Source organism: Anguilla anguilla, chromosome 16, assembly GCF_013347855.1.
Source record: "Anguilla anguilla isolate fAngAng1 chromosome 16, fAngAng1.pri, whole genome shotgun sequence".
Classification (NCBI taxonomy): domain Eukaryota; kingdom Metazoa; phylum Chordata; class Actinopteri; order Anguilliformes; family Anguillidae; genus Anguilla; species Anguilla anguilla.
Genome location: NC_049216.1, coordinates 30547155 through 30556855, shown reverse-complemented (window position 1 = coordinate 30556855; position 9701 = coordinate 30547155). Strand labels below are relative to the sequence as shown.

The 9701-nt window shown below is 42.1% G+C and overlaps 2 protein-coding genes across 2 annotated transcripts; both read left to right on the top strand.

Moving 5' to 3' along the window:
- The first annotated feature begins 203 nt into the window (after positions 1–203).
- On the top strand, positions 204–1936 carry LOC118215282 (leukotriene B4 receptor 1-like). The gene has a single exon (XM_035395893.1). The coding sequence runs from the start codon at positions 208–210 to the stop codon at positions 1270–1272; it is 1065 nt and encodes a 354-aa protein (XP_035251784.1). The 5' UTR covers positions 204–207; the 3' UTR covers positions 1273–1936.
- A 65-nt stretch (positions 1937–2001) lies between these two features.
- On the top strand, positions 2002–6805 carry LOC118215283 (leukotriene B4 receptor 1-like). Its single transcript, XM_035395894.1, has one exon. It carries the CDS (start codon positions 2603–2605, stop codon positions 3650–3652), a length of 1050 nt encoding a protein of 349 aa, XP_035251785.1. The 5' UTR covers positions 2002–2602; the 3' UTR covers positions 3653–6805.
- Positions 6806–9701: the final 2896 nt, after the last annotated feature.

Below are 9701 nucleotides of genomic sequence, written 5' to 3'. Positions count from 1 at the left end.
TGAGTAGTAGCCTGCTCTTGTGATTTTGGACATTATTAACGCTGCAACAAATTGCAGCAGTAATTACCATAATCTCAGCAGTTTACTTTTGGTTTTTATTTAACCTGTCAGTACTTCTGCATCTTATAAGTTTCATGGCTCGAAATTGGAGAAGTAAAAGTGGGAAACATAATTGCCTACTAAGACATTACAATAAGAAACAAAGCAATGGAAACTATTTCCTATCCCCCTATCTTCCTCGCAGAAGTTGGACATAAGATGAATAGCTCTCGCAGCTTTGGGCACAATGAGACAGTAGTAGACCAATGGGAAACATTAGGGAGACCAATAGCCTGTGTGATTCTGGCACTGTCCTTCCTGGTGGGCGCTCCAGGGAACCTGTTGGTGATTTGGACGATCCTGCGGCACGTAAAGCGGCGCTCCCACACCGTGGTGCTCATCCTCCACCTCGCTGCCGCTGACCTGCTCGTCCTCGTCACCCTGCCGCTGTGGATATACTCCTTCGCCCACTCCTGGGTCTTCGGCGAGGCCGCGTGCAAAGCCATGGTCTACATCATCAATTCCTGCATGTACAGCAGCGTGTTCCTCATCACCGCCATGAGCGTGGAGAGGTTCGTGGCTGTGCGCTACCCCTTCCGTTTGATGAGCTTGAGAAGGAAAGAAATGATGAACAAGTTGTTGATTGCCATTTGGATCCTGGCATTTCTGTTCGGCATACCAACCATTCTGAGCCACTGCGTCGGTGAACTGAGCGGGACACAGCAATGTCTTTTCCAGGAGCACGGCACGTTGGGCCAGGAGCTGGCCATCCTGCTGCTGGAAACCTTGGTGGGCTTCGTGATACCATTTCTCATTTTAATCACCTGCTACAGCCTACTGTCCAGAGACTTGAAGCAGCTGAACTACAGCAGCAAACAGAAGACCGCTATTCTGATAAACAGCGTGGTCATTGCCTTTGCAGTGTGCTGGCTCCCTTACCATGTTCTCAACCTCGTCAGCTTCGTAAGCAGCCTGACGGAGAAGTCGAACGAAGTGGCTGACTTCCTACAGAGCGGCACCTTCATTTCTGGGGCGCTCGCATTCATTAGCAGCTCAGCCAATCCCGTGTTGTATGCCTTTGCGGCGAAGAGCTTCCAGGGCAGCCTGAGAGAGTCCGGACTTCTGAAGCTCTTTCAGGAGATCGCCACTCACACCCACAAGACAAAAGGGACGGCAAGCTCATCCTTGGACAAGCCAAACGGCGTCGATCACATCGAACAGATGGAAGTGTAAACAGATTCAATCAAAATCTGGATATGCACGCAGTACGTGAGTTCATTTAGACGACATCTGCAATCGGCTGTGAAAATGTACTGCAGCCGAGAAGCTGTGTTGTGCTTGGACCCATGATCCCACAGGCGGGAGAAAGACCGGGGTCAGGGACAATATCTCCCTCAAACAAATCTTTAGTCTCTTTTTTTAATCATATTTACAATGGCAAAAGGAGGAGAATAAAACATCAATCACATTCAACACTGTAATCTCCATGGTTGCAAAATGATTACGACTGATATTTGTCAAAGTTTTTTTTTTCTCTTTTTTTGTGAATATGCCAGACTGTTTCAAATATATTACCGAAATACATTATTTTGAATTGCCTGCCTTAAAATGCATTTATGTTATGCTGATGATCAATGCTATTTCAAAATGATACAGCAGGATGTAACTGTTCATGTTACTGCCACATAATATGTAGGTTATATTCAATTACAATAAATTATATAAATATAGCAAAAGAACGCATTTGATTTTTAGAAATGCATTTGATTAAGAAGTTGTTGAATGGAAAATATTTAGTTTGTTTTTTAATGTATGTGCCTCACAGTAGTGGAAACATGTTATTTACCTGATTAAATATTTTCTGTAAACTGATTGAATTAAAATCTGTGTTTCACTATTTTCTTGTAAATTTTTTATCCATTCACACAACAAGTCTCTGTAGACAAATATACTCCATTGTTTGGTCATGTCATTTGACAAAAGCTACTTCAGACTTTTATAGGGCTGTCCCTGTTTTCCACAGGTACCACACCAACAATTAACTAACGGGGATGTCTGCTTGAACATGAAAAAAGAATGGAAGATATTTATAGAAGGCCAGATAACCTCAAAATATGCAACATGCTTGACCATAAATTAACAAGAATTGAAATTTTGTATTTTTAACAAGTATAATCACTAGTGACTGTCAGCAGGTGCCATACCATAGCAGTACATGGCAAATGCTTTGAACATGTAATTCATCTACAAAAGAAATCCATGCGAACATTTAAATTATTACGAATCTTAATAATTTATCATAAAGTGGCATAGCTTGACATAATTTCCATTGTGTATAAATCTGTTCTCTGCATCTGTCTGGAAACTTGCCCATTTTTTTTTTTGATTGACATCACCAGGATCATGCAAGAATAAAAACGGCTTTCTGTATCTTGAGGGACTTCCCTGTCCTCCGTAAATACATTTAAAGGGAAGTGGCAGGCTGCTTTTTGCAGCAGTAGGCTCTTCCATCAAGAGGAGATAGCACAAACACCTCCCGCACGCTGGTGAGCAAAACAAAACGATGGCGGAAGGCTTTTCAGGGGTAACCGTGGGGGCCTGTGTGATTCTGGCACTGTCCTTCCTGGTGGGCGCTCCAGGGAACCTGTTGGTGATCTGGACGATCCTGCGGCACGTAAAGCGGCGCTCCCACACCGTGGTGCTCATCCTCCACCTCGCTGCCGCTGACCTGCTCGTCCTCGTCACCCTGCCGCTGTGGATATACTCCTTCGCCCGCTCCTGGGTCTTCGGCGAGGCCGCGTGCAAAGCCATGGTCTACATCATCTATTCCTGCATGTACAGCAGCGTGTTCCTCATCACCGCTATGAGCGTGGAGAGGTTCTTGGCCGTCTGCTACCCCGTGGCCTCCCTCCACTGGAAGAGCAAGGAGAACGTCCTGAGCAAGGTTCTGCTAGCCCTCTGGCTCGCGGCTTTCCTCTTCAGTGTTCCCGTCATTCCCACGCAGGCGCTGGACAAGGAGGGCGGAGAGGAGCAGTGCCTGTACAGGGAGTACTCCTCGGCTGGTCAGGAGGCGGCGTGTCTGCTGCTGGAGATCCTGGTGGGCTTCGTCGTGCCCTTCTCCGTCCTGGCGGTGTGCTACGGCTGCCTGCTGGGCCGCATCAAGCAGATGACCTTCAAGACCAAGCAGAAATCCACGGCCCTCATCGCTGCCGTGGTGGCCGTCTTCCTCCTGTGCTGGCTCCCTCACCAGGTGGGCAATGTGCTATCCCTGGTCAGCATCAGCGCAAAGGAATCCAGTCCCAAAACTGCAGTCAGCCTGGAGGCCGCCAGAGAAACGGTGAGCTTAATCGCAGGAGCCATGGTCTTCGTCAGCAGCTCGGTGAACCCACTGCTTTACGTCTTCGCTGCCCGTTACTTCCGAGGCTCCTTCCGGGTCACTGGGATACGGAGGCTCTTCCACCACATTTCTCACTCAGGTACAGGTGAAGGAGCCAAAGAGCTGTCCGTTGTGTCTAGAAGCAAAAGCTCCCAAAGCGAGTTGACCAAGTGCAGTACAGACACAAAAGTATTTACAGATGTCGACCTTAATGCGTGTGAAGATATTTCCCCCTGATCGACCTTTGCTAAATGGCATTGTTCTACATGTGATTAATAGCTCCTGTATTTATGTTGCTTCTGATTGTGTGTGCCAAAATGTTGCCTATGTTCTATTAAATTTATGCATTACTTTCAGATTCAGCTTTTCCTAAAATAGAAAGTCACAATGTATATGTATCCACAATGTTAATGAAAACATTTTCGTATGATCCACGAAGAGTGGGCATTCTTTAAGATCTCATTCAGCTGTACAGCTGTGTGAAAACTGAAAGATCTTGTGAATCAAGATGTCTATACAGTGCATTTCCTCATAATTGGTTTTAGTGTAAATGCCTGCATAGGTAATGCCATTGGATTTCACACTGTTTTAACTAATATTAACAGGGAGCATTTTGCTCAGAAATCTGTACTGCTATAGCGTTAAACAGCTGTTACACAGAAGCTCCCATTTGTATCCAGTGTTGGGGAAAACTACTGTGAAAGCATAGTAGTACAAACTACCAACTACTTCACACTGAGAGTAGTTGAAATACAGCCAAGCTACCCAAAAAATAAATGTAGCTCAATTATGTAGCTCTTGCAGTTAGCTATACCTCAATATGACTAAAACGTTGAACATGCATACCTATAGAGAACCAACAAACTCACTTTTTATTGATTTAAAGGCTCTAAAATTTAAAGATTTGGTCGAATTTAAATCGTTTCAAATTATGTATAATGTAAAAAACCAATTACTACCTGAAAGTATCCAAAAGTTGTTTACAAAGAGAGAATGTCAACACGATTTAAGAGGAATTTACATGTTCAGAAAACAATTAGTGAGGACCAATGCAAAATACCATTGTATTTCAGCTAAAGGAGTGCAACTATGGAACAGCTGTAATGTAACTGAAAACATGTAGAACTCTCAGGTAAAAAAAAATGTTTAAAAATAATGTAATGAACAAATATGAAAAAGAATGACCAGAAAGAAACACTGGCATAGAAGGACAGGGTACAGGATATATAAGTTGTTTTTGTTCGATTTTGTTTTGTTTTGTTTTACTTTGTTTTGTCCTTGATGTTTGTCTGATGTTACCTTTTGAAGACAAATATGACGTGTTGTTAAAAGGGTAGGCATTATAAGCAGCAGCTTCAGCCTACACCTGTTTTGGACTGCAGAGATCTTGGGTTGCGGCATTGTTTTGTTTTTAGCTTGTGATATTCGAGTATCTGCCTCCTTTCGTGTAAACTTATTATTGTTGAATGCAGACCGAAATAAAAATTTAATTTCAAAAAAGTTATTTACTACAGTCACTGTGCAAATTTGAATGTAGCTGAACTACCAGCAAATTGCTGCAAAATGTAATTAAACTACTAGTTTAACCTCATGTAGTTAAACTACTCTCCAACACTGCCTGTATCTATCCATATGTACCTCAGACTGGGGCAACTAGTCGCAAGTTTTCCAAAGTGCGCTTTGCATGTTGCAAAAGCACAAGGCAAGCTTTTTTACTTCTCTTTTGATGGCTTGTGAAATGATTATCTGCCATGATGTGTAATAGAGCCCCTAGCCAACGATGGGAAAGAGGAATACAGATGAATTTCACTTGACCACATCCTTGGCTTATTATGAAGAACAGTACGTGCTTGCATGGGAGAAATATTTTTAGTTTTGTTTTTAATGACATTGGGAGACATATACACACTGTATCTCTTGTGCCAGTTTTGCTTATTCCATTATGAGTTCTTCTGTTAATATTTATATCATTGCATTGTTGGTTTTTTAATAAATCTGCAGACATTGACTGTTGAAAACAAACAAGGAATATTGTAATATTTGCATTATTGAAGATTATAAGTGATGGTGTACATATTATTTCCATCATGATTGGTGTATATTTGAGTGAACGATATCTTATTCTTAATCTCAGTTTTTCAGTCTTTGTCCATTAGTCTACCCTGTTCAACAGTTGACAGTTTTTTTTTGTTTCACTAACATTTGTGAAAGTATATTTTTAAACACTTGTTTTGTTAACGTGACTTCAACTTTGTTGTGGATTGTTTTTTTTAAGACTCCAATGCATTTATATGACAGTGTTCATTGTTTTTTTTTTCTAATATGACAGAGACTGTGGCTGGTGTGGATGCAGGATGGAATAGCCTGTCTCATCCTGCCTCTGTTACTATAATTCTGCTCTATTGTGCTTGCGTAAGCTGTCACTCAACACAGACTGACACATTCTGACTGGAGGACCTAAATAAGCGAGTAACGTTAGGATATGTGAAGCTACTCAGGGTAATCAATGTCAACACAGTCTATTGTGGAAGAGATTGTCAATGGAAAACACCTGTTTAGACACATTGAAACATACAATAGGAGGTTTTCCATACTGTGCTATTGGACGAAATTCAGCAGACTGTGAGAAAGCTGTGTGTGTGTGTGTATGTATGTGTGTGTGTGTGTGTGTGTGCATAAGTATGTTTGGAAATATGTGCTCACTTGGTCTTGGTATGCAATTTTTCCCACAAGAAAGTAAGTTCTCTTGCTCACATGGGAAACAAATAATTGGAAATTGGGTTCACAAAATACTCATAAATTGCATTACAGATATGAAATTACATCTTCTCATCAGTTTGTTGCCAGAGGCAATCTATGTGAGGTAAATCGCAACCCATGGCAATAACACTTAACGTGCTTTGCAGAGATTGGCGGACAGACTCCCAACTGCTCCTCAGTGTGCATGCCTATGTGTGTGTGTGTGTGTGCGCACGTGCGTGTGTGTGCGTGTGTGTGTGTGCGTGTGTGTGTACTTGCATTTTACCGACTGTGCAGAACTTCTTGTCTGAACTTGACAGGGTGCCTTCGTCTCTGTGGCTCGCCCGGTTTTGTAGCTTGTGATGTGAAGACACTGTGGTGGAGTCAGATTTCACTTCTGCACAGATTTGTTTTGATCAGCCTGTATTCCGTCTCATATTATTTACCCCTGTGTTGGACATTCAGACAGCAATTCACGCGTTCAAGCTTTATCCATTTTCACTTTTTGTGTTAATTTACCATTAACTATCATGTTCGTCTTTACTCTTTCAAGGCCCAACCACAGCAACATGAATTACTCATAAGAAAATTCCTTCTCTTTGACCTATTTCTCTTGAGCTCTCTGCACCTGATAAAAGTGATTGAAATGAGTATCTGCGTGTGTGTGTTTTTTTCTGTGAAAGTAATCTTGTCTGAAACAAGGCATACAATTGGAATGCATCCTCTTCAGTTTAGACGTGACTATATTCTACGGCATAGAGTGTAGAGTATGTAAACAGAAAGAAAAGAGCACAATATTCCTGACATTCTGTATTTATACAACATGCATGAAAATGGCGTCTGAGACAAAACATGTAAATGAAGCACAAAGAGGGCAAGCCTTTCTTGGGCTGTGCCTTATGAACTAATCTCTTCTATAACTTTCTCTTCTTTGCTAGGCCAATCACATATGCTGCAATGGCCGTTTTAGAATATGGTTGTTTAATAATAACATGCCTGGCTCTAAAGTCAGGAAGGTAAATCAGTTACATTTCAAATGCCTCCCCAGACAGCAATACTGAAAAAATAGTAATGACTTTCCTGAGAAAATGTTTTCCTCTCTCTCTCGCAATTCAATTCAGACTGTTAAAAGCAAGTCAACAGGGTGGTGGAGCTGTAGGATACTACGAATAGACGGATGGCTCACTGTGTCTGCCATGCCTTGGCTCAAAGCTGACCTTACTTAAAACAGGCAAATGATCTGTTTGGGCTGCTTTACGAAGAACCTGGAGCACAGGGTGGGATGGGCTTTTTATTTTCTGAAGAATTTAAATTTCAAGGGATTTGCTCCCAAGCCAGGGGGAGACAATAGGGACCTGAAACATTCACACAAAGGGCTTTGTCTTGGGCATTGTCCCTGGTCCCCTTTAGTTCAGGGGTGTGGTGAGAAACCTCAGTTTGGTCAGCTTACTGGCAAAAGAAAATGCAAACAGAGTCTCATGTTGTGTGGAATCTGACATCAAGCACCTCACCATTCATCCAGAGGGATCCTGCAAAGCCATCCAACCGCACTGTAATTGATCACAGTGTGGTTTTTGTGGGAAAAATGGTGGGGACTTCACACAACCTGGCCTGGTATAATCTCACTTAAATTCACGACTGTTACAATCTGTATTTAAGTGTGGCCTGTTCACGGGTATCAATGCACCTTGCCTTTTAAAGCTTATAATTAATGTGGAGGCTGTTAGAGCTATTACCATCATCAGCTCTTTTGTAAAGTCCCTAGAGAGCTCTATGAGACCACTCATCAATGCATGTACCTCTGCAGTGTCCTGAATTACTGACAGAAAACAAGTCAGGTTCACCTATCAATAATGTGGTGAACATATTCGTCTATTCATAAAGCATTTCTTCAAACAGCTACAATGCTTCAGTTATGGTTATTTTTATGGACTGATATCCTCATTTTTCCCTCTAAGATAATGCAGGATTCCAGGCAAAAGTACAATTAGAATTTTTCACATCGGCTATAAACCCATGAAATTAATGAAAGCCCTGCAATTCCAGTTTCTGATTTTAATGGTGTACAGGCAGAAGAATCACTGGAGACAAACTATTACTGAGAGTGTATTTGTAAATATATTGTTACTGCCAGGTAGGTACTGAGTCAATGTGAATTACCTGATAAACAGCACGTATCTCTCAATATGAGGACCAAAGAAGTGTCAATGCCTGTAAAGCAGGTCATCAGGAGGCTGAAATATCTGAATAAAAATGATCAGAGACATCATCAAAACATTTACTGTGTTGAGATAAACTATTTGGAACATCGTGGAACAGCAAGAATGCACAGGTCAGCTCAACAATCGCGAACAACCTGGAAGACCACAGAAGACCACCGTAGTGATTGAGTGAAGAATACTTACAAAAGCCTCTTTTCAACCGTTGAACTGATCAAGAACACTCACCAGGATGTAGGCGCAGACGTGAGAAAAAGAGAACACAGTGCCAGCGTAACCTCAGAGGGTTCACCGCAAGATGCAAACAACTGGTAAACCTCAAGAACAGAACGGCCAGGTTAGAGCTCGCTAAAAACTACACTGAGAACTGTGGCGTTCTGGAACAAACTCTTATGGATGGAAGAGATGCGCATTAACCTATACCAAAGTGATGGAAAGAGCAAAGTGTGGAGCAGGGCTTGAATTGTGGGAAGGCAGGGGCACCTGCTATAGCAAACAAGGAACCCCCATAAGAAAGGGGAAATCAAGAATTAAGTATATGGTATTAACCATAGTATTATGGTTGAAATGAGAATAATGGCAATAAATTATCAATTCCTTTTGGGGCACATAGTAGTGCTTCTTTTTTGGACTGTAGCAGGAATGCATCTGCAAACCATGCTGGTCTTTCTGTTGCGCCAGTATTTCTGCCTGCCCAGTCACAGTCAGATTGACTGATCAGACTCTATCTGCATGGACGGCACATGCTGACCAATCAGAATCCTCTTAGGCAGCATAGTCTCGAGCGGGCACATACAGCCCTCTCACTCAGCTCACACAGCCCTATGCATAAGTAGCTTAAGTATTTAAAATGAAACAGAATAATGTCCAATAACACAGCATGTGAGCCAGTTACAAATACATATTTGTTAACAGCAGATTGATAAACACTGTTCTCAAAAGTAACCAGAAATTGGCAACTAAGTGCTGTTTTTCAAATTTATCTTATGGGGGGGGGGGGGGGGTTTGGCATGGCCCTGGAACCCCCTACCAATCAAGTGTCCCCGCAATTGCCAAACCACTCCTACATCCTTGACTCCAGTAAATTAAGTAAGTATTCATACCACACATATTGTGAAAATGTTGTCTTTAGTGATGATGTGACTGCAGAGGGCAGCAGCAGGATAAATTCTGAAATGTACAGAATCATCTTATCAGCTCCAACCAAATGGCTCAAAACCCATTGGACGGCGATCCACCTCACAGAAGAACTATGAGCCTAAACACACTACTAAAGGAACCTGAAAGAAGTTGCTTTGGCTGCAAAATGAGTTTTTCAGGGCCAAAAA

Bases quoted from the DNA above. Each gene is read 5' to 3' on its own strand.
- LOC118215282 (XM_035395893.1), top strand. From the start codon at position 208: ATGGAAACTATTTCCTATCCCCCTATCTTCCTCGCAGAAGTTGGACAT.
- LOC118215283 (XM_035395894.1), top strand. From the start codon at position 2,603: ATGGCGGAAGGCTTTTCAGGGGTAACCGTGGGGGCCTGTGTGATTCTG.